Source organism: Coturnix japonica, chromosome 1 (assembly GCF_054131305.1).
Source record: "Coturnix japonica strain WE chromosome 1, WE-NBRP24, whole genome shotgun sequence".
In the NCBI taxonomy this organism is placed as follows: Eukaryota; Metazoa; Chordata; class Aves; order Galliformes; family Phasianidae; genus Coturnix; species Coturnix japonica.
The window spans coordinates 118,228,393-118,252,568 of NC_140663.1; the positions used below are offsets into that span (position 1 = coordinate 118,228,393).

Here is a 24,176-nt window from a genome sequence, read left to right on the forward strand (position 1 = left end):
CACGGCCTCCCTCCCTTGACAAAGCCTCCGGCGGCGCCTTCCGGCCGAGACTATGGTGCTGCTACGGGGCGCTGCAGCACAGGAGGCGGAGGGGCACGGCCATAACTACCGCACCGACCCCGCCTCCCTGAGGCGAGGCCAATGACAAGCTGTGGGGCGGGTCCTACATGGCCCGGCATTTAGCTGTTGCGCGGCGGCGGTCCCGCCCTTTCTGCCTGAGCGGTGGCGGTGTCTCTTCCCAGGCAGCTGCGACGTGAACATGGCGGACCAGGCCATCTCCTTCCTGAAGGACTTTTTAGCGGGTGGCGTCGCCGCCGCCATCAGCAAGACGGCGGTAGCGCCCATCGAGAGAGTCAAGCTCCTGCTGCAGGTGAGTGACGCGGCCGAGCCTGGAGGGAGTGAAGGCGACCGTGACCTTCCACGGAGGCGCTTGTCCCTGTGAGGGCCTGAGGAGACACGGAGGGTGTGGAGAAGGAGGTGGGGGGATGTAACAACGCTCTGCAGCCGCCTGTGAGGAACAAAGGCCGAGCGTGAGGGGGTGGTCGGTGAGGTCACGTGTGCGGGGGGCATGGCGGGGAAGCCGGTTCCGCTATGCGGGAGGGGGCGCGTCTCGGTGTCACTTCCTTGCGCGGGGCGGCCGCCATCTTGGTGACCTTCACGTGGAGCCGGTAGTAGGGCGGGGTGTGGGAGAGCGGCCCGGGCTGACCCCGCAACCCAAGGTGACCTTCGTGAAGGGCCTGGGCCGGAGCTGTGGGGAAACTAAGAAGGGACTTCCGGCTTTGCGTTGGTTCTTAGTTCTCTCTTAGTTTCCAGTTCTCTCTTTGCTGCGATCCCTGTTGTCTGTGTGTAACATAAGGGTTTAGTTTTCGAGTTTATTAAGCGCCTTGTCTTCGCTAAACTATAAACAGACAATCTGTAGTCTTAAGGATCCGACTGACCTTGGGTTTTCTTGGAAACTGGCTCTTACAGCTGTGGCATATTGCTGTGACAGACAGGCCTTCAGGTTGGGCAGCTCCCTGTGTTATGCTGTGAGCAGACTCAGGCCCTGCTGCAGTGAGGGCTGGCTGAGGCATAGAGCCAAAAACTTAATGGAGAGCAATGCTGCCTATTGCTGAGGGGTTAAAACCAGAGGATCTTTCATAGAATCACCAAGGTTGGATAAGACCTAAAAGATCATCCAGTCCAACCATTCACCTATTGCTAATAGCTCCCACTAAACCATGTCCCTCAACACAACATCCAGTCGTTCCTTGAACACCCCCAGGGTCGGTGACTCCACCACCTCCCTGGGCAGTGCATTCCACTGCCTGACCACCCTTCCTGAGAAGTAATATTTCCTAATGTCCAGCCTGAATCTCCCCTGCCATAGCTTGAAACCATTCCCTCTGGTCCTAATGTCCAGCCTGAATTTCCCCTGCCATAGCTTGAAACCATTCCCTCTAGTCCTATCACTTTAAGATATTTCCAATCCGAGCCATTCTGTGATTCTACGTAATGCATATTTTTATTTGCAGGTGCAACATGCAAGTAAGCAAATCGCTGCTGATAAGCAGTACAAGGGTATCATCGATTGTGTAGTGCGCATCCCAAAGGAACAAGGAGTGTTGTCCTTCTGGCGAGGGAATTTGGCAAATGTCATCAGATACTTCCCAACTCAAGCTCTCAACTTTGCCTTCAAGGATAAGTATAAGCAGGTGTTCCTAGGAGGAGTAGACAAGCACACTCAGTTTTGGAGGTATTTTGCTGGCAACCTGGCTTCTGGTGGTGCAGCTGGAGCCACTTCCCTCTGCTTTGTCTACCCCTTGGATTTTGCAAGAACCCGTTTGGCAGCTGATGTTGGCAAAGCTGGTGCAGACAGAGAATTCTCTGGTCTCGGGGACTGTCTAGTCAAAATTACCAAGTCTGATGGCCTGCGTGGCTTGTATCAAGGGTTCAATGTCTCTGTCCAGGGCATCATCATCTATAGGGCTGCCTACTTTGGAATCTATGATACAGCAAAAGGTAAAGTTTCAGGAGAGTGTTGATAAACGTGTTTGTAGAGTTGTATTGCCTGCTTCTGCCTGTTCTTTTGTGTTGTTTTCTGTTTGTGACCTCTGTAGTTATGTAAGTACGGTGGAAGAGGCCTATCTCTGCCAACAGGAGTGGCACTGCACTGAGAGTAACACTCCAAGGGCAAAGCTTCAGCATGCATTAATGGTGCAGGCTGCTTTAGGATTTTCCCATTACATTTGCCTTTAGAATGCTGCACTTTTTCCTAATGGAAGTGTTTTGGTACAAATACTCAAAGTTTGTAATTTCTTACTGAGAATTTGTAGTTCTTTTAGAACAATTGAAGTGTATTTAGCAGAATATGAGGTGTTCTGTAAAGCACTTGTTTGTTAAGCTTGGCTTAGAGTTAATTGATCTGTGCAGCTTAATAAACTTCATAGAGACTGATTTATTTAAATGATGTTTACTTCTATAAACAAATAGAAAATAATTAGAACACTTCTGTGCCTGTCTGAAAGGATCTTGGTATCTAAGTGTTAATGTGTTTTGATCAGTGACAAGTAAATGGGTGCGCTTCTTTATTAATTTCTCTGTTGCTTCAGCATGCTTAATGTGTTTTAAGTGTCTCGTTACAGCTTAAAGTATTGCTTTGCAGCGCTTCATGGTAGCTTTTTGTGGTAAAGTAGCTGTTGTGCTGTGAACTGGAGGAGGATTTGCAAGCCAAAAAGCTAATTAGCTTCTTCTTTGCAGGCATGCTGCCAGATCCCAGAAATACTCACATTGTCATCAGCTGGATGATTGCACAGACAGTGACTGCTGTGGCTGGTGTGGTTTCCTATCCTTTTGACACAGTGCGGCGTAGGATGATGATGCAGTCAGGACGCAAAGGAGGTAGGCTGTTACCATGTCATTATATGGTGCTAACGGTGATCCCTCGGGGCTTATGGTTTTTTATTGTGTAAATCTGATTCTATTGCTATTATGTTCAAGTAGTGTGAGGCAATGCAGATAGTAAAAGGCTTGTGAGGAGTTAGGAGTTATGGTGAGGTCTTTCTTTATAGATGTAGTAAATGGACTGGTCGTTTGTGGTAACAAACGAAGTGAAAGCAAGTAGGTGACAGTATAATTGTCCTAAGAGCAATTAAAGCTTTTATTTTATGACATAACTTAGTAGGTTGACAAGCAGGCAGGAAGGTTTTTTTTTTCCTGTCACCTGAACTGGTAGTGTGTTAAAGTGAGATATAGGGAATAAAGTAGCTGGAAAAGTGGAAGAGCTGTCTTTAGAGTCACTTGAAATATGGAAGTTAAAAATCCCTCTTTACTCTTTCTCTACAGCTGATATCATGTACTCTGGAACGATTGACTGCTGGCGGAAGATTGCAAGGGATGAGGGAGGCAAGGCCTTCTTCAAGGGTGCATGGTCTAATGTTCTCCGAGGCATGGGGGGTGCTTTCGTGCTCGTGCTGTACGATGAATTCAAGAAAGTCATTTAAGCAGCCTAACTAAAATTGGAAATCAAGTCGAGCAGATCATGTAGAATAACTACCATTATGGACCATTGACCTTCAAGAAATTCCTGTGAGTTTTATTTATCGGAGCCAGCTGATACTTGTAGATGGGGCTGGAAACTGACATAGAGGACTGATCCATTTCACGGTAACCTGCATGAAGACACTGAATCTGGCAGTTCAGTGTGATGATTTTTTCAGCGGTGAAAAATCAGTGATGATGGTTTTGGGTCCAAAGCAGCTGGGTCCAATTAAGGCAGGAAAAAAAGTATGCTCGTGGATCAGTCCTCAGTTTCAAGTCCTATCTTTTAGGACCATAAAATTGTATTTGAAAATACCTGCTAACAAATCATGTTCTTTTCCACTTGTACTGAAGCACTATGTACCATTTTGCACAGCTGAACATCTAGCAATTATGTTCTTAAATTGGGGCATTCTGCTGTAAAAAAAAAAAACACCAATAAACATACTTATTCTGTCCGTGTTGAAGTTATTACATCAAAGCTTTGGGAAAACGTCGTTTCTTTGCTAACCTTTTTCAGATAATGGTTCCTCTGCTACGCTTACACTGTACTGTAAGAGGATGTTTGATTTTTACTTCAGGAAAATTGAATGTGGGAACTTGGAGGAAAAAAGCATGGGTTGTACTCATAGAAACCACTCCCCTTCTTTGTGCCTGATAGTGTATGATGGGCTGCTGCAAGTGGCTTTTTGCATGATCCTTACAAATTGATTTGCAGCTTTTCATATGATGTAAAATGAGGGTTTTTTCTGTTGTAGTCCTACAACCACCCGAAGTTCCAAGGGCAATCGAAAAGCAGTGAATGCTTTTTGCTCTTGGAAAAGTCTTAAAATGGGATCTATTTTTTTAAATCAATATATAGGAATCAACATATGTTCATGCAAAAAACCAGGGACCTGGTTAAAATCTTCTAACCTTTGAGTATTATTGCTGCTATTTGGAAGTGTTGATTATGCCACTTGAGCTTTTATCTCTAGAAGTTGCCAGTAGCTCTGGGAAAAAGAATTTAATCTAAAGTTAATTCTAAAAGGTGAAGTCGATATGGATATGTAACAGGGAATGTGCGTGGTCCTGTGTAGCTGTAAAGGTAAAAGTCAGCCAGCCTTCAATATTGACTGAATTGACTGGGATGAAACTACAGCATAGGAAGCTCTGCACGAATGTGCGGAAGAACTTTACAGTGAGGGTGACGGAGCACTGGAGCAGGCTGCCCAGGGAGGTGGTGGAGTCTCCTTCTCTGGAGATATTCAAGACCCACCTGGACGCCTACCTGTGTGACGTGGTGTAGGGAGCCTGCTTTGGCAGGGGGGTTGGACTCGATGATCTCTAGAGGTCCCTTCCAACCCCTACAATTCTGTGATTCTGAATCCTGTCTAATTTTAAGGATGGCTTGAAGACTAAAAAAAAATCTTAAAAAGCAGTATGAGAAACTAAATCTATGCTCTTTATATGATTTTACTCCTGTACTTTGTCATCTGCAAAGATGTGATAGGGGGACCAGTAAATGAAAACAAGGTGTTTATCTTTCAGTACGGTCTTATAACTCACCCTGTGTTTGTGAAAATGTCATTGTAATGAGTCATTGGAGGCTGACTGAGCTATCTGGAGGTTTTTTTGTGTGCCTTCTGAGGTTGCTACTTGAGATATTTAAAATCTATAACATGGCTTTGGCTGGTAATTTTGCACCAATGTGATGTTCCATGGCGCAAGCACTGCTTTCAGCATCTTTCTATGAATGTAAGTACATGACATAGCTACTCTGTACACAGGCTAATGGCAAATTTTATGTACCTACTGCAAGTGTTTGGTTGTTTTTTTTAATCTTCTTTAGTAATAGTTGCTCTTGTGGTGTGAGCAGGTCACTCAATGCTGACCTTTCCAGTCAAGCTGCTGTTTCAGTTCAAATTCTATTGATTTCAAGGGACAGAGGAAGAGTATGTAAATATATTTCATAGGCTTATTTTCTATGTCGGTGGCTTAAAAGGTAGGTATATAATGATAGAGCCCCTCATATAACCTTACTGTGAGTGCATGGTGACCGAACTTTGTGAGGAAGAAGCAAGCATGACAATTAACTCAAGCAACCCTTGAAAAGGGGATGAGATCTTTTTTCACCGCCCCGCCAATATAATCAGGTATTAATCGGGAAGTAAATAATCAATGCAAGTGTGGGTTGTTACTTAAATGGAAATGCAACTTACTTCTGCTGTGCATTTCAGCATGTACCTCTCGGTGTTTATTTTTCTAGTATGTCGCTTCCCTTAGTCATCCAGCAGCATTTTTCAATGTGGTTATGCAGTGTGGGAACATAAGAGGCAAACAATAAATGAGACTTTTAAAAAAAGCATTTGTTTTCTGCCTTATTGAAGCACATAGTTGGTGAAATGAGGTTCTTTTGGAAGATATTTACAGCAGGAAAGGATTGGGAATTGGTTTAACAAAAAAAGACTATATTTGTAATAGCTTTGGAAACGGGACCTGCACACTTGGAAGGAAATGGGCTGGTGTGATGAGCTGCTTAAAACCAAGTTAGTAAAGCTTATCATGGATTTGAATCCAAATCCTGTAGTTGTTACCCTGAATTTATGGAGGACTTTAGCTATGCCACTGAAGTTCTTCATGGTATTTCAGTGATTCCCATTGCTGTTGGAGGCGTGTGATTTTTGTGTTGAATCTAAATCTGTTTTCTTTCTGGAAGATTAGGTCACCTCTTCAATCACAGTCGCTTCCTCAGTACAACTTTTTTGAGGTAGAGGCACGTCCTCTGTCTAAGGAGAGGGGAGAAGAAATAGCTTTTAACATACAGTAAACTGTTGGTGCTCACAGAAAACATTTAGGGGTATTCCTACCACTCCGGTGGCGTAGTGGTAGGAATGCCGCTTGCAACACCGGAGGCCCAGGTTCGAATCCCCCTGTGGCGCAAGTGGTAGAAGTGCCGCTCTGCTACACAGGAGGCTCAAATCCCGGGGGTTGGACTCGATGATCTCTAAGGTCCCTTCCAACCTGCATGAGACTCTGAGATACACAGTTCCAAAGGCACCCTGGTCTTGCTATTTTGATATAAGAGATGCTTGCAAAGCAAAGGATGGGCCAAGATGACCAAAAACTGAAGGAATAACGCTGAAATAAAGTGGATGATTGTAGGAAAACAAATTGTCTGATGAATTGAGTTGGTTGGTAGGATCTGACCCAAATTAGAAAAGGAAAGCTGGCGGTACTTTAACGTACTCTTTAAAGAAGCAAGTGCAAACTGCTATTCAGTGGAGAAACTCCTAGGATAACATGTTCTAACTTGATTCATTTAAAAATTCATTTTTAAGGCAATTAAGCAAAGGAGAGTCTAGGTGTTCAGGCAGGTAAGACACCTGAAAATGATCTTTGCAGCCTTGGTGTTTATGCAACAACCACCAGACCAGGCTGCCCAGAGCCACATCCAGCCTGGCCTTGGATGCCTCCAGGGATGGGGCATCCACAGCCTCCTTGGGCAACCAACCTCTTTCAGTGCGTCACCACCCTCTGTGTGAAAAACTTCCTCCTAATCTCTAACCTAAACTTGCCCTGTCTCAGTTTAAAACCATTCCCCCTTCTCCTATCACTATCTGCCCTTGTGAACAGCTGGTCCCCCTCCTGTTTATATGCTCCCTTCAAGTACTGGAAGGCCACAGTGAGGTTTCCCCAGAGCCAAAGAAGCTCTGTGTAGCTCTGGTCATACACGTACAGAAACCACACATTCAGCAAAAACAGGAAATCTAAAAGGTCTGCAGATTTTTTTTAAAGGCTGTTTGCTGCTTTACTAGCAATTAATAGTTACTTTATACCAACATAAGTAACAAATAATTTATCGACAAGTACTTTCTCACTTAGATTTTTTTGTTTGTTTTGAACTGTGGACAGCAAACTTCCAAAATCAGCATGTACAGAAATTACCTGTCTTGGTTAATTTTAACTGTAAAATATGGCTTTGAGTACACAGAAGATAATTGCTATACATAACAGTCACATAGGGCACAACTAACTTTGCACAGGGGCACATCAGTTTTTAATGAGCCTACTGTGGCTTTCTTATTTACACAGCAATACTTCATGCCTGTAGCTCATGGTAAAATACAGTTAACCGATGTGATTGAACGGATGAGCATACCTGGATATCATCCTCAGCGGCCATATTGAATTTGCCTCTTGGTTGTGGGATAGGAGGAAATATTCTTTTTGAACTGCAGTACCTTTGGAGAGAAAATGGGGTTGTAAATAAAATACTATGATGATGTTAAATTCTATGATTCTATACTAGTGATGCAACACGGCATGTTTTGTGTTGAGCCTTAGGAGTGCTGTTTATTGCCTTACAAATCACTAAGTGAGAGGGAGTTAGAATGCTTTGAATGTTAACTGAGGGGTAATTATTTTGACACTGCTCCAATGGGTAACTCAGCTTACTTTGTGATTGAAGTTACAATGAATGATTTATTAAGCAAGACTTAAAATAACCCACTTGACATAAATAACTTCCACCAGTAAGCAAGAAGTTTTATCTATGTAAGGACGCATTCAATCTCTATACCCCGCTCTCTGGTACTGTGTGAAGCCAGTGACTTTAAGATAACGTGAAATAAAGACAAAAAACATTTTTCTTTAGGATTTGGTGGAACGATTCACTAAGTCTAACAATCTGTCCCTCCATAGTGTACCACAGTGCCATCCAAAACCATAGTGCTGCTAATCCTGAACAACGGTGATGATCAGATTCTTCAAGGTTACGCAGGAGGGATGTTTCATCGAAATTCCTACATTAAGAAGGTTGGTTTACCTCTTGCAAAGGCAATAATGGAGCAGCATCACCAGGATCGTTCCGAGTGCTATCAGAAGTAAAATCACAAGAAGAAAGTAATCTTTCTCTCCACCTGAAACATCCAAGAGAGAAATGTCAGCGGTCTGCCAGAAAGCGTTAACTCCTATTGCATCTCAACTACTCGGCATCTTACACAACTTTGTTCAAAAGTTCAGGTGCATTTAATGCACTTTGGGATGAAAAGCGTGGATAGAGGTGGGACTATTAGAGGAACATCCAGGAAACAGGGAATAGGGACTTTCAGAACAAAGAGGATGAATCTGAGCATGGTGATGCACTGAAAGAGGTTGCCCAAGGAGGCTGTGGATGTCCCATCCCTGGAGGCATCCAAGGCCAGGCTGGATGTGGCTCTGGGCAGCCTGGTCTGCTGGTTGGTGACCCTGCACATAGGAGGGGGTTGAGACTGGATGATCATTGTGGTCCTTTGCAACTCAGGCCATTCTGTGATTCTATGAAGATTTAAGGGGACTTTCAGAACTTTTGACAGAAGACAATTTGGGTACATCTCAGCCGCTTCCTGTGATCCTGCAGTCTGTGTCACAGCTGCCATCACAAACACAGTTATTCATGGGCCACCAGCATCTGTTGCCAAAGGATTTAAGCACTTCATTAATAATTTCCACCCTGCTCCTTCCATGTCACTGAGTGAGAATTAAGATTTTATTCCTATCTGTGAGTGTGAGACAGACAGAAAAGTTGGCAAACACATTAATACTGAAAAAATCCCTTAACCCAGCCTCGATTACAAGAGTATTTCACAGTCTTACCAAACTCTATAGGGTCACTCCATTCCCCCCACTTTCTGTTTACAGAACATCTTCTTTTTCCACGTGCTCTGATTTTCAGAATGTTTTTTTCTTTCGCGTTGTAACTTTTGAATTCATATTTGTTTTCAGCTACCTACAACCAGAGTTAGAAGCTGTATTTCATTTGCTTAAATTTATTCTGTTAAGGATATCATCTTGTTTCCTTCGTCACGTGTATATATATAAAACAGGACAGAAAGCTGAAACTGGAGAAGCAGCCTCCGAGTCTGCGAGTCATGCAAAGACTTCCCTGGATTGCGTCTGTTTTCATCAAATAGAATTGATGCCTTTGAGACAATCCAACACCAAGTATGGATCATCAAGCCTCCTGGTGCTTTATGCAAAGCCTGGAGGCTGTCGTGGATGCTTGCAAGGCTGAGAATTGCCCATTTGCAAGGGTAAGACTGACAGGTTGTGTCAGAGTCCCAGTTTCACTCATTTTGAAGATCTTGATGTCCCTTCCATCTCTCTGCCCTGAACTACAGTGCTATTCATCCACAAAAATACATGTTGAAAAAAATATTTCCAATTTTTATTTAAGAGAAAAGAAGGAGAAAAAGCAACAGATCTCTTAAAATCTATTTGTGAAACAAATGGAAAGTGTGACTTTTTGTGAAGTGCAAGGGAAGTTTTCCCTATTCCCATCCAAAAGGGAAATATTAAGAAGCTTACACGTGATGCTGCCACAGGAAAATATATTCCTCAGCTCCTATGTTGATGGAAAGCTACAGTTCCAGGGACAGCTATACTCTATATCACAATGATTTACATGATAAACAGGGCAAAAGTGCAAGTTTGTTGTGATAAAAATACTTACAATTACAGGAGGATCCTTTTTCTCTTTTGGGATCTTGTCCTGCAAAATAAAAACAAGAATAAAAAAAAGGCATTAACGTGGACTGAAGATCCTGAACATTTTGAAATATTTAAGATTAGAAACATAGGTGTAGAAATTAGCAAGCAATATCACTGGCAGTGGTTGTGATTAGGATTCCAGAGAGTGTTGAAAAGATAGGATCCAGAAAACGTTTACATGTAATGTCAGCAGGACAGCAGGCATTACGGAAAAGTAAGGAAAATAAACCTGTTGTGTATGATGCATTATAAAGATTAATATTTCCCCATTACTCATTATGAGATGAGCTTTCTCAGCCTAGGACATGGATGGAAGTCATTGGTCTGCTGTGGACAAGGTGGGTGTTACTGAGCTGCCTTTACTTAGCCCTGCAGTGCCCCTTACAGCTGCTGCATAGTATTTTGCCTGGCCTCAGCTGGCCTGTCCAGAATGTGTGAGTCTTATCTGCCATCGCCATGTGGGTATCCCTGGTACCTCCACTCACCCAGTGCCTAATTTAGTGAGCGGCAGCCCCACCCACAGAAGGGAGGTTGGAACTAGGTCGTTTTAGAGGTCCATTCCAACCCAAGCCATTCTATGATTCTGTGATACTTATTCTATGATATATTAGTTTGAAAAGAAGTCAGAAGCAGTGTAAGCTACAACAGCAGGACTGGAGCAGGAGAACGTGCCACAGCTTATCTGATAGAAGTCAATAAACTCAGAACAGACATTTGCATGTTATTTAGATACATGTGGCTAGGTATGGTGCCAAATGCAAACTAGTACATTGTTTTTACCTTATTTTCTATGTTAATTTCATACTCAAAACAGTCTGCGTTTTCCACGTGACTTAGGAGGGGTTGTTGCCATCTAATTATGCAACCTCCTGGATTGCTAGTACAGTTGGCAGTGACACTCAATGGAGGCGGGAGTCTTTCTGGAATGAAATGAAATTCATGTAGACACGATCAATAATCAACTATAACTCACATGTTACTAGCCAAATGTATGAGAAGCTGAGGCAACTAATTCAGCTGTGTGCTGATGGTAGAAGAAAATGTTATCTGCTAAACACAAGTAAAACACAGTATGAAAATCAGAGACTATGATGCTACAACTGTTAAACTATTGACCTACATCTACAAACCTTCTGGATGTCTGAAGGTGTCTCAAATGTCCCCAGGGGCGTGGTTTTAGGCAACTGGATCCTTCCCCAAATCGCTATCAGAACTTAAACACATCAATCACTTACGGGTATCCATTTAGTTAATACAGTCTTAATCTGCAAATTGAATCTGGTTTTAGGGCACAATGCCCTTGCGGCTCCTACAGACATGGAATTACTGGGGTGGAGAAATAAGCCCACAGGAAAGCTGCCCTCAAAACCTTTTCACCATTGTTTCTCTCCACTTGAGTCCTATGTTCATTTCAGTTAATTGCAGGAATTCTATCTTTTCAGCTATCAGGAATCAAGTTTGTACTACTGTATAGAGTCCTATAACAGCTGCACACAGTGGTTTTATTCTCTTTCTTTTTTTCCTTCATAGAAGAATTCCCGGCTCTCTTTTTTCCATTTTGGTACAGCAGTAATAAAAGAGACTACTTACCAATTGTGTATAGCTTTGTATAATTATCGTAGAACTGGATCAGGAAGTCTTTGTGGGATCCATTCACCAGGAAATAAGTAGTTTTATCTTTAATTGTCACATTTTGGAATTTACATCCCCTGTTTCTGTTATTTTCATCTTTAATGTAAAGCTCACATTCTGTCTGGTCATCATCTCTGTAGGTAACAGAACAGATATAGAGTGAGGGGTTTTAGTTAGTTAATTGTAGGCAGAGTGATGTGTGGAGAATTCGGACTACCCAAAACTCAATAAGACCTACTCACCTCGAGTTCTGCCAGTAGAGAAAATATTGGGTATCTCCTGGAGCATTCCTGCCTGCCTGCCAAGTGCAGTTCATGAGGGAAATGTCATAAATCACGCAGGAGAAGTTCTCAATGGCTGACCCATTAATGCCTGCAAACATAGCAATGTCCGTTATGAGGAAAAAATGTGTGGACAGCTCCAAGGTAGAGAATCATGGCAGCAGACATAATCTTATTTCAGTAAGGCTTTTGGTACTGTCCTTTATGACATCATTCTGGACTAGCTGTCCAACTATGAGGTAAACAAGTTCATACTACACTGGGAGGTGTACCAGCTCAACAGCAGAGTTCAAATGGTTGTAGTGAATGGGGCTACATCTGGCTGACAGCCATTCATTGGTAGTGGTCCCTCAGTTCTAGGGTCAGTTCTGTTCAACATTTTTATCAGTGTTCTGGAAGCTGCAGTGGAAAGTCTTCTCTGCAGATTTGTTCACAATACTGAATTGGGAGGTGCTGCTGACTCCCTGGAGTACAAGAGGCCATGCAGAGGGATCTAGATATGCTGGAGTGTTGACCAATCATCAGTGGCATGAGGTTCAGCAAAGGTAAATGCCGTGTGTTGCATCTGATACAGAGCAATGCTGGACACAGGCACAGACTGGGTGAGGAGTGGCTGAAGAGCACCTCAGCAGTAAGGGACTGTGGGCGCTGGTGACAGCATCTCAGCATGAGCTAGCAGTATGCTCTGGCAGTCAAGAGGGCAAACTGCATCGTGAGCTGCATTGAACACAGCATGGCCAGCTGGTCACAAGAGGTGATAATCCCTCTGTATTTAGCACCAGTGTGGTCCCACCTCACATTTTGCATGCAGTTCTGGGCTCCACAACACAACATGGACTTTCAGAAACTTGAAAGTGCCCAGAGGAGGGCACCAAAGCTGTTAAGAAGGCTGAAGGCATGTACAGTGAGGAGAGGCTGAGAGTTAGCTGTAAAGTAGTCAGGCAGTGGAATCTGACTTGTGTGGGTCCCTTCCAACAAATCCTCCTCTCCTCTCCTCTCCTCTCCTCTCCTCTCCTCTCCTCTCCTCTCCTCTCCTCTCCTCTCCTCTCCTCTCCTCTCCTCTCCTCTCCTCTCCTCTCCTCTCCTCTCCTCTCCTCTCCTCTCCTCTCCTCTCCTCTCCTCTCCTCTCCTCTCCTCTCCTCTCCTCTCCTCTCCTCTCCTCTCCTCTCCTCTCCTCTCCTCTCCTCTCCTCTCCTCTCCTCTCCTCTCCTCTCCTCTCCTCTCCTCTCCTCTCCTCTCCTCTCCTCTCCTCTCCTCTCCTCTCCTCTCCTCTCCTCTCCTCCTGGTTTTGTTCTCTTGGCACATCCTTACACCTGCAACTCCAGCCAATTTTTGCTTGCATTAGGAATGATAGCTCAGTGAAAACCAGACTCCCACTGTATTTTGCCTATGTCTGAACTTGGGGAGTGAGTAGAGCACTCACACAGGTAAGCAAAGGCATGCTGGCTTTTAACACCATCCTTGGTGCTACAGAGAACAGTAGTTCTCATTTTGTGACTAATGATCAAGAATCCTCTCCCAGAGGATCAGAAGAGGATCAAATTGCCCACTGGCTAGAGCTTTTCATCCTGACAAGAGTGAGTGCAACTTCATTCCTTTCTTGGAGAAGGTCCAGGTGGGAACCTTGTTTCTTTGCAAGCTCCCTTTTGGGCTGTGCAGATGTGCTCAGCCTCATTCTTCCTTCTTCTTCAGCCAATTCTCTGCTTGTTTCTGTGGTGTGCCTCTACTTCAGCCACCCAAGTGGTTTTTACATTTCTGTGTAACTCCTAAGCACCTCATGTTGAAGGCACCTGAGAAACGTGGGAGTCCCCCTGGAAGACCTGCATACCTGCATACCTGGACCTGAGGTCCAGGTGGGGAAGAGCATTTCAAAGGCAATGCCCTGGGTTGTATTTTTTAGGGCACTGTGAAAATGTTTCCCTGGTGGAATCCTCAAGAAAAGATTGCAAACTACTTATCACTTTTTCCAAGTCTGAAATAACCCAGGTATGTGAACCCGTGACTTTAGTGGTGAAGCAGCCAGAACAATTACTTGAATCACCCTGAATTTGGCAGAGTTTTGGAGCCCTAGCAAGAAAAGGAATAACACAGTCATTGATATAGTTTTTGTAACACCTCTGTTGCAGAATGGTCAGTAGAGAACAAATGGCTTAAACCAATTTTCAAAAAGACAAGCATTTTAAATAGAAGATAATATTTAACTACTGTTTAAAGAACTGTTTCCTGTGGTATTATTTACCTTTGAAAGACTGTAAAAGGAGAAAACCTTACCCAGACCATGAGCATTACCTGCAGGGATAAATGGGCAAACTTTTGAGATGTTTGTCTTTGGTACTGTCATGGTAAAGACTGCTCCTCTGTACAGAGGCACACTGTCTTCTACTTCAAACCTGCACAAGTTGTTCTTCACCTGAAAAATAACATGTACATATTTTGCTTCTCTGATTTTTCTCTGCTATTTCAGACAATGCTGGATCTGAAAGGGACAGTCAGCAGTAACTTCTATGGCCAAATTTTAGTGTGTATGTGTAGAATCACAGAATGATTAAGGTTGGAAAGACTTCTCAGATCATCAAGTCCAACCCCAACCCACCCCGGCTGTGTCCACTAACCACGTCGCTCAGTGCCACATCCACACTGTTCTTCAACACCTCCGGGGATGGCGACTTCATCACCTCCCTGGGCAGCCTGTGCCACTGCCTCTAATGCCTGTGGATTTTTTATGCTCAAGGACTAACTTTCTTCTTTACAAATTGAGGATAATCTAGAATGGAACTGTGTAATTGAAATCACAACTACACAAAAAGATTTCTACACCAGCATATGACTGTTAAGGAAAGTTAATATTAACCCAATGACATAAGAGAATATGCTGAATCAATAGGAGAAATGAAATGAAATTAGATCAGAGGATCCCAATTAAAGAAAACTCTTCATCTGATCTCCACAGGGGTTAAGAAATATATCTATGGTGTTAGATTTAAAATCATCTGTGACAGAATGGTGTGTTATTGTAGTACATATTTCCAATTAAGCTTCCGCTTTGCTGTTCTAAATAAGCTGTCTCTCTGTCTCCTCCTTTCGCCCATAGTCTCCTCAACTTTTCTGTTACGATAGCATGAGCTTGTAACAAAATGTGTCCTACAGGCTCATTCCCTATAAATTATCTCAATCAACAGCGTGTTTACCTCCATTTCTCTGTGTTCAAAGTTTGCAGCCATGGTACACTTGTAACTGGAGAAGTTCTTGCTGCTTTGCCAGGACAGTTCCATTCTTCTCCGATCCAGTGTCAAGTTTGAGATAAGAAATTCTTGTGTCCCCACTGAAATGGTTACAGGATAAGTTCAAGTTAGGGCATGGTGCTGTTATTGTTAAATTGAGAGTATAGTATATTTGAGGCCTAAATTCACTATTACCAGCTTAATATCAAATAACTCTAATAAATGAGGAATTAAACACTGTTCTGCAGACTGCATAAAAATATACTTACACCCCAAACACTGGAGGTCGGCATGTAAAGGACAAAATAGCATCATACACCAACAAATCACGCATGTGAGTCCAAGAGCATCAAACATCTTTCTTCTCTGTAAAGATACAGTGGGCAAAAAGAAAATAAAAACTTAAACAAAAGAAAATTACATCAAAGATCATCTTCTGCTCCAAATCTTCATTTTCTTCATGACAATGAGCAAATGAAAGCTATTTAATTCACCCCTAGAACATATTCTTCAGAAAAGCTGAGCAAAGGCTGTGCTTCAGGATTTCTGGTAGGCACTTATTCTTTAAAAGACCTGAGTGAGCTCACTACTATACTATTATCATCTGCAAGACAGCAGTTTCAGATGAAGAGGCCACTAACTCTCGTTACTACACATCCACTCATTGACAGCTCAAGGACCATGACTTAGGATTGCTGTTCTCTGAAATATTTGCCCTAACCATCAAAAAGCTAAGCATTCTTGCTTTCTGATCCTGTGAACAGCCCTGCCAATTTTACCATAGAATCATTAAGATTAAAAAAGACCTTTAAGATCATCTTGACCAACCATCGACCCATTCCCACCATTCTTACTAACCACATCCCTCATTGCCACATCCATATGTTTCATGAACATCTCCAGGATGATTGAGAATGAATGATTAAGGTTGAAAAGACTTTTCAGATCATCCAGTCCAACCCCAACCCACCCCCTTGCACGCCCACTGCCCACATCCCTCAGTGCCACAACCACATGGTTCTTGAACACCTCCAGGGACGGTGACTGCACCACCTCCCTGGGCAACCTGTGCCACTGTCACATTATGCAGTGCTTCTTCTGCGGAATGACCACCTAGATTGGCTTTCAACTCTTTGGTGAAGGCATCTTTTGGGAAGCAGGCAATTTGGTTTTCAGCTGTGTCAGGCTGTGGGTGACTCACTTCTCCAGGAGTGCTCTGTTAAACCCAGCATCAGCACCAAGGCAAGTTAAAAGCTTTTTCCTCCTTCTGTTTGCACCTTAGTTGTGCATGGAAAACACCATGAGTTCTGACTTGTCCATGCAAAGCAGAAGGAGAAAAATCTGAGTATCTGCCAGATCTTAGCAGGAATTAAATATTGACCTACTTTTCTTAACTCTGGCAAATGTACAGTTTTGCTTGAAAAGAATTTGAGGCTGGTTTCAAATATTCTTATAGCAAAACATTAATAATGTTTGAAACAAGAGCTGTCCACCCCACAGCTCATGGGCTACATGCAGCCCTGGGCAGCTAGTAGTGTAGTCCCACAAAATTATAAACTTTATTGTTATTATATGATTTTTAACAACATTTTCCATTAATTCATTGAGCATAGCTCAAGTGCCAACTGTGTAGGCAACAAAGGAATGCTGTGGAAAGACGCATGCAGTGAAGTACTAGTTACAGCTCTTGCACCCACCACACACATTAAGCTGAACTGATGTCTCTGTGCATTACACTGTACATGTGTTGATGAGTAAAATGCAATGATTGTCAATAACATTTTAACCTACCTACATGTATATAGATTTTTAATGAGTTTTGTGATATGTATTTGATGTGTGTTTCACAAAATCATGGTCAATTATCACACTAGTTGTATTTTTTTGTTGCCCTCCTTTTTATGTTTTAATTATATATATATGAAGAAGTTTTGTTACTCATGTACATTAACTATATTATGCATTTTATATGTGGACAAAGGCAATCCAAAAGATTGGACAACCATGGCTTAAAAGCAATTCCCTAAGTTACTTCTATTTCTCTTCTTACAGGCAAAGTGCTTGTTACCATCCCTCAAAGTGTTCAAGAAATGTTTACATGTTGTACTAAGGGACGTGATTTGGTGTGGAAATATTGTTAGTAAGCAAACAGTTGGATTGGATGATCTTGGAAGTCTTTTCCAACCTTAATGATTTTATGATTCTAAGACTCTGTCAGTTCCAGTATTATTTACTATCACCTTTTCTTCTTTTCTTTTCTGACCACATACCAGCTTAGGAAAGCTTTCCATTCAGAAAGGTGCCCAAGATGCTGGAACTTTGATGAGCCTTAGCACAGGCCATTTGACTACAGATAACCTTAGATTCAGATGCTTTTCTACTGTACTGAATATCCCAAATAGAAGCATTCATCATAAACTTCAGATTTCTATCAGTTCCTGACTAACTTGAATTAAATACATTTATTTTTTTCTTAATTTGGTTCCTCACTTTTCACCCCTTTTCATGGAGAACCGAGTGTACTAAATAATCCCATTTCTTAGCTGTAGTTTCCCACATCCCACTATTAAACATGATCAATTTTTCCTATGCTTTCTTTGTTCCTTGTTTCTTTTGGATCCAGGCCTTGTGGAACATTACTGTGGGCATAAAGCATGAGAATGTATACTTCATAATAAAAATTTGGTGCTGCCTTACAGGACCATGTCCATAACAATTTTAAACTAACAGAAAAACTGATCCACAGTTGAACTTTGACTATAAAATGCACTTAAGAAGTTGGGGAAAGTGCTAAATCTGCTTCACAAATACCTAATCCAAAATTAGCAGACAGATATTTGTCTGAGTTGAAGACTCACACTTTTGGTATATGACTATTACATCAAGTTTTTTTGTAAGTCACATGTTTTAAGTGATTTTCCCAACTTTTGTTCCTATCTTTTATAGATATACTTACAAATTTCTCATAGATGACAGAGAAAGGTGACTCCTGATCTGAGAATGTATTTTTCAATCAGATTTGCTTATCAATGTAATTATATTCTAATTTTTGTAATTTAATGCAGTGCTTCTGTGTTGAATCCAGCTGCTTATTACCCCTTTGCTTATCCCCCCCTTATGGCTATCTTTGACAGCATGACTCTACGTCTTAAAGTGCAGTTTAGTTGATTTAATAACTACGTATTAATAAGCAGTAAACAGATTAACTCTTAGCCTTTCTGATCACTTGATCCTATAAATTTCTTTCCATAAGCTGTGAATATCTTCCAGAACCTTATTCTGTCCTTGTGTGGTATTCAGACTAATTTTCCCTAAAGAGACAGTACTATCTTAATGATCCTATTTGAAGAGGAATTCCTCAGAAGACGTAAGATATACTTCCAATCTTGACTTGGCGCCATTATGTTTTGATAATGAAACAGACCAACTAACATTCCTGCAGACATCCTGTGTGGGGTGTATTCTGATATCAAGACACCTACATGTAGGTCTTTTTATATGCATTAATTAAGTTCACATTACTGTCCATAGTTTTTGTTTAAATTCTATTCACTGCTCCTGGTACACTTAAATCATTTTTCAGTGCCTTTAGTTACAGCTGATAGAAATCTTTTTAAACTTGTTGGTTTTAATGCTTCTTAGGTACTCTTTTTCTTTTCTCAGAGGAAGTTAAAACTCTATGGAAGAGATTTCCCTGTTCCTAATAATTGTCTCTCTGTTCCTTTCTACATGAAGAAGCCACAACAATCAGTGGAATTTTTGGTTTAAGTATTTCCTAGAAGTACAATTTTCTTGTAGGCATTTTCTTGATTGCAGGCATTTCTAGGGCTAATTCTAGGACTATTTAGTAAATACTGGAACATAGGAAAAAAATTAACTTGCTAATAGTCTGTTAATTGCCTGTTTTTCTATATTAACTCTTATGGACCCTTCAGAAGAACAGATCAAGACTGACTCCATTTGTGATTTAAGCAAAAATCCATTCTGATCCAAGTAAGCTTGAGTTTTGAATGTGTTTGAAGGGCTCCTCACACTTCATGGAAATGTCTCAACATGGCCCATCTGTTAGAATATCCAGAAGTAGAGACAGGACAGGACACAGCACTGGTGGATCAGTGGATAGAGTCTTCATGGTAGACTGACACCTTCCTGCTTATCTGTTCAGCATCAGACTTTTCTTTCTAAGTCATTCTGCAACAGAGAGAATGTGGCCACAGCTGTTGGGAAGCGATACTGCAGAATCTTAAGTACAAGCAGTACAGAGGACTGGTACTGAAATGTTCTATGAGATATTGGTCTCAACAGTTATTTCACTTTCCCATGCTCTCAGTGATCTCCACAGGAATATCAAGATCACCTATTATTCTTTACCTCTTTTCCCATAACCATATTTTTCTTCATTTTATATCCTTTGTTCAGTCACTTAGTCTTTTCTTGTGTATTTTTTCCTCACTCTACCTTGACTTTTAGGTGATTGTTTTCCTACTCTCTCTAAAATGTCTGCTCACCTTTTCTTTATTGTCTTTGCTTAATTCTTGTCATCTCCTTCTGTTTGCTCTCATGCCTACCCTGCTTTCCATACTGCTAATTCTCTATGTTTTCTTGTGGAAATTTTCATCTAGAGCACTGCCAAATGAACCATCTGCAGCCCTGTCTGCTTAGAGGAGAGCTTGCTGGCACTGTTGTGTCCAGGCTCTGGGCATATCATTGGGCTTGCAGTAGGAATAGCAGGAGCTACAAGTGTTCTTCAGGAGAAAGATCTTTTTCATTGACTTCAGTGATATTTCACTGAAGCACTTTGCTTCCCAGTGCATTTATGTTTCACAGTTGACTGACTTTTAAAGAAATTGCACAAGAAATCAATGTTGGGTAATCAATATTTTTTGTTGTTGTTCCTTTTCTGAACAGACCTCACCAGTGAAGGTGTCAGAAGGAAGGCATAGTTCTACCAGAACAATTTGGGGTGTTGTCTGGAGGATCACAGTAACAGAAACAAAAATACGCTGTGTAAGTAGGGTTTCCTCATGTTTTTCCCTTTTCTTTTTTTCTTCTCCTTTCCTGGCCAGCTTCAAAAGTCTCTTGGCCTCTCAGCATGTAGTTATGCTGCTGCATGGGGGAGAGACACAGAGGAAACTCATGAACCTGACGTCTATACTAATTTAGTTTAGCTCTCTCCAAGGCAGGTTTGCTCTTAAGCTAATCTATCAACTCAAACTAAGTGGACATAAACTTGCCAGTGCTACTTAACCTTGGAGTCATGAAGAGTCCTGGCTTTCTTTTATTTAGTGGCATGCACATAGAATCTATGTTTAATTTTTCACTAGGAATACCTTATCAAGGAAATAATCTAAATTACTGCTAAGCTTTTTATCTGCTGTTACCAGATGTACAACATGTCCTTCTCAGCAACAGCGATCATATCCCTGGAGACAGACACTTTCACTGTATGACAGTGAATGTACGTTTGATTTTTTGTAGCAAGGCATGGGCAAACTCAGTATTCTTTGGAGTGACTTTTGTATCAACATTGCAGAAAGAAAATATGGTCATATTTTGAAGTTATGGAATACCTATAGTAGTTTTTACTGAGACATCAATTAAATACTGATTTAACACTTTATTTTCTCATCCTCTTTGTTGGTACATTCTTTTCTCTCAAGTTGTGAGTGTAGGATGTTACCAGTAAAAGCCACCTGAGACCAAGATTTCTTAATTTGAACTCCTGGCTTTGCCAGTGGTTTTGTTGTTGTTGTTTGGAGTGGCTCTGGGAAAGTTATTCCTGCCCATGACACCCTTCAGTAAATGAAAATATGAATTTTACTCATAGGGGGGTGTGAACATAAACTGTGCTGCAGCCAAACCAATGCTTATACATCATGGGCAAATGGAGATCACCATTAAGCATACCAGGAGGCATAGAAATAAGTGTAGGCAAAATACAATAGACAAGTAAGTATTGAGCTCATATTGATGCTTAAATGTTGTCTTCCAAGAATCAATTCAACCTGTAGATTGTTTTGTTTTTTCCATTTTTGTATATGATATAAAACTCAGAGAAATGGTTGCTATAGCGTTATACTGTTTTGCTTCAGAGGGACCTGGATGGGCTTAAGAAATGGGCTGACAAGGATCTCACGAAGTCAAACAGGAAAAATGCACCTGGGGTTCTTCTTCATGGGGAGGAATTATCACAAGCACAACAGACTAAAGATGACCTTCTGGAAAGAAGCTATGCAGAGAGGGTCCTTGGAGTCCTGGTAGACATCAAGCTGAACATGAGTCAGCGATGTGCCCTTGCCGCAAAGTAGGCTAATGGTAAGATGCATTAAGCAAAGTATTACCAGCACAATGAGAAAGATGATTGTTCCCCTCTCTCAGCTCTGGTGATGCCATTTCTGGGGTCCTGTGTCCAGCTGTGGGCTTTCCAGTACAAGAGAGACACAGATACAATAAAGTGAGTCAAGCAAATGATCACAAGTACAGTTTAGGGAGTAGAACAGCCTTCATAAAAAGGAGAGGTGGAGAGAGTTGGAACTGTTCAGCTTGGAGAGAGGAAGTCTCCAGGGAACCTTATCCATGCACATAAAACAACATGGGGGAATAATGAAGATGGAGCCAGACTTTCCTCAGTGGTGCCCAGTGATCAGACAAAAGGCAATAGGCACAAATTGAAAGAGAGGGCATTCCGTTAAAAGATAAGAAAGCAATTTCTTCTTTAAAGGTAGATACACAATGTCACAACTACTAAGAGAGGTTGTGGAGTCTTCAGTCTCAGAGATACTCCAAACTTGTCAGGACACAGCCCTGGAAAGCCTGCTGTAGCTGACAATTCTGGACAGGGAGTGTGGGATTCACCAGCCTCCATAGATGCCATCCAGCCTTGTCTATGCCATGATCATATGACTAACTTTTTTTCTTTTTTTCTTTTTTTCTTTTTTTCTTTTTTTCTTTTTTTCTTTTCTTTTCTTTTCTTTTCTTTTTTTTCTTTTTTTTTTTTTTTTACAAGAAATAGAAATTCAAATATCCCCAAGGATGCAGAAAATAATATTTTTTTCAGTTACTGAAAAAAAAATGTCAGATAACAAATGTCAAACAGAGCAAAAGACATAATAGGCATTTCATAGACTGAATCTTGTAGAAAGTATCGGTATTTTCTCTGGGCTTTCTAAAGCAGGAAGCTAATCCAGATTTCATAGATGTTCTAGTATAAATGGATCTAGCTTAATCCTTAGCAAATGTTTGCATTCTGTGCACTTTTATTTTGCAGCAAAAGAAAAAAGCAATAGATGACACAAAGACACATACCTCCTTGTGGAAAAACCCTCCTCCTCTATTTTGTATCAGAGCTGCAAAGACACTTAAGCTTGCAAGTGTTTAGATCTGTCAGGTTTTTTACAATGCGCCACTATTTAATAGCAAATTCTGCAAACCAGAAAGTTACTCAGATTATCATTTCCCCTACAGCTTTTGAACTTCCTTAAATTTCCTAATTTGCAGATGCAAATGATTTCACATGAACTGATCACGCAACTAAGTCTTCCTTCCTGCTATGCTATATGAACAGTCATGCAAAATTATTATAAAATAATGCATATACAGTGACAAGGAACATATAAATACCCCTCTTACAAATAAATAAATGGTCATAAATACTATGTTTTGGAAATGAATAATTGCAGTTATGTTACACGGATTTCAATTTTATACAAGTCAATGCTTGAAGTTCTTACAACATGGCCCTTTAATTTTATCAAGACCCAACAGGCTGTAAAGAATGTTGAGTTTGTAAAAATATGTCATAAAAATATGAAAAGTTAAACCATAATGTTTGCTTTAGCTGTCAGCAACTTTAGCTGTGGCTTTGAGTCATGCTCAGTATTAGCCACTTCCTAGTTTGTTTTCTATGATACATGATATATATAGAAGTAGCTAGTGGTTCTTCAGGCAAGACTTTTTATTTCTTGTTTTCAAGTACTCACATACAAGAATGATTTGAATTACTCTTCACCTTTCACTCCTAATACAGGCACAACAACAGAGAATTCCCTGAACTTCTTGGGAGTGGGGTAGGCTCCTTAGCATTTAGTCTGCTAGAGGAAGAATTATTTCTAACCCTGCTTTCCTTGAACCAAAGTCTCTCACTTTATTATTTTCTTGTGTGTGTGATAATGATGCTAATCACTTTGAAAATAACCTGAAATATCGGCATTTTGAACAAACAAAAAATCTTAAGTGTTATTGTCTTCTTTTATTTGTTAATGAGATGATATAGGATGACAGGTACTTTCTCAGCTCAGTCAAAGGTAATGCCTGACTTACATGTTCAGTTCCTTCTCTTAACAAACACAAACTAGGAACAGCCTGAATATCTAGTTTGTGCTGCTTCAGCCAAAAGCAATATGTAATAATAATTTTGCCATCCTCTCTGGACTGGCTTCTCATTCTGTCTGTTCTGGGTTTATTCTGACAGTGGGAGCTAAAATAGCTCAATATGTTTCATTTCTTTCTTTCCAAGACATTTTCAAGACAAGCATTGCTTACTGTTTCTGGTGGTTGAGAACCAACCTTGTGAGAGATACTGGGGAGGATGTGGGCCTGAGCCTGCTCTCACCTAGGCTTTCACCTAGGAAAAGGACAGCAGGAACAAGCACTGGAAAGGGTCGAGGAAGGTCTGAAGGACAGGACCTAAGAGAGTAACATGACAAGTAATTCCAGGTGAAGGAAATAGATAAAGGAACAATTAAGAATTCAGAGACAATTCTGAACACTTTTACAACTGTGTGCTTTCCTGGAAAAGGTAATTAATTTTGTTAAAAGGATTTGCATCCTGCAGCAGTGGCATGTTTGGTCAGATTGTGAATAACCTGAGGATTGTCTAACAGTCTCATCTGATTATTACTTTCAGACTATTCAAAGAGTAGCTACATAAGTCTTGACTAACATGTTTCAAAGCTCTAGGATGAAGTCACTGGGGCTATGTGTGCATCACTCTTCCCTCTTCTTGGGATGAGGC

General features: G+C 41.3%; 2 protein-coding genes across 3 annotated transcripts; one reads left to right on the forward strand and one right to left on the reverse strand.

Moving 5' to 3' along the window:
• Window positions 1-206: 206 nt before the first annotated feature.
• Window positions 207-3,977, forward strand: SLC25A6 (solute carrier family 25 member 6). The gene is made up of 4 exons (XM_015848484.3): window positions 207-370; window positions 1,515-2,001; window positions 2,740-2,880; window positions 3,325-3,977. Exons 1-4 carry the CDS (start codon window positions 260-262, stop codon window positions 3,480-3,482), a joined length of 897 nt encoding a protein of 298 aa, XP_015703970.2. The 5' UTR covers window positions 207-259; the 3' UTR covers window positions 3,483-3,977.
• Window positions 3,978-5,849: 1,872 nt separating this feature from the next.
• Window positions 5,850-22,574, reverse strand: LOC107306208 (granulocyte-macrophage colony-stimulating factor receptor subunit alpha-like). Of its 2 annotated transcripts, none has more exons than XM_015849150.3 (12): window positions 22,469-22,574; window positions 15,433-15,529; window positions 15,131-15,264; window positions 14,232-14,352; window positions 11,904-12,033; window positions 11,620-11,795; window positions 10,810-10,949; window positions 9,992-10,030; window positions 9,136-9,268; window positions 8,327-8,420; window positions 7,661-7,742; window positions 5,850-6,287 (listed from the first exon to the last, which is right to left on the reverse strand). In XM_015849150.3, the coding sequence occupies exons 2-12, from the start codon at window positions 15,518-15,520 to the stop codon at window positions 6,219-6,221; spliced, it is 1,206 nt and encodes a 401-aa protein (XP_015704636.3). In that variant the 5' UTR covers window positions 15,521-15,529; window positions 22,469-22,574; the 3' UTR covers window positions 5,850-6,218. The 2 variants fall into 2 exon arrangements, with proteins under 2 accessions (XP_015704636.3, XP_085407434.1); XM_085551308.1 differs by lacking the exon at window positions 22,469-22,574 and adding an exon at window positions 21,505-21,641.
• Between the last annotated feature and the right edge of the window lie 1,602 nt (window positions 22,575-24,176).

Excerpts from the sequence above, each read along its gene's own strand:
- SLC25A6 (XM_015848484.3), top strand. The coding sequence starts at position 260 with ATGGCGGACCAGGCCATCTCCTTCCTGAAGGACTTTTTAGCGGGTGGC. Across the intron at positions 2,002-2,739 it reads AATCTATGATACAGCAAAAG|GCATGCTGCCAGATCCCAGA; the intron begins GTAAAGTTTCAG and ends TCTTCTTTGCAG. Across the intron at positions 2,881-3,324 it reads GCAGTCAGGACGCAAAGGAG|CTGATATCATGTACTCTGGA; the intron begins GTAGGCTGTTAC and ends CTTTCTCTACAG.
- LOC107306208 (XM_015849150.3), bottom strand. The coding sequence starts at position 15,520 with ATGTTTGATGCTCTTGGACTCACATGCGTGATTTGTTGGTGTATGATG. Across the intron at positions 14,353-15,130 it reads TTGAACACAGAGAAATGGAG|GTGAAGAACAACTTGTGCAG; the intron begins GTAAACACGCTG and ends GTTATTTTTCAG. Across the intron at positions 9,269-9,991 it reads AAAAGGATCCTCCTGTAATT|GTAGCTGAAAACAAATATGA; the intron begins GTAAGTATTTTT and ends CTCTGGTTGTAG.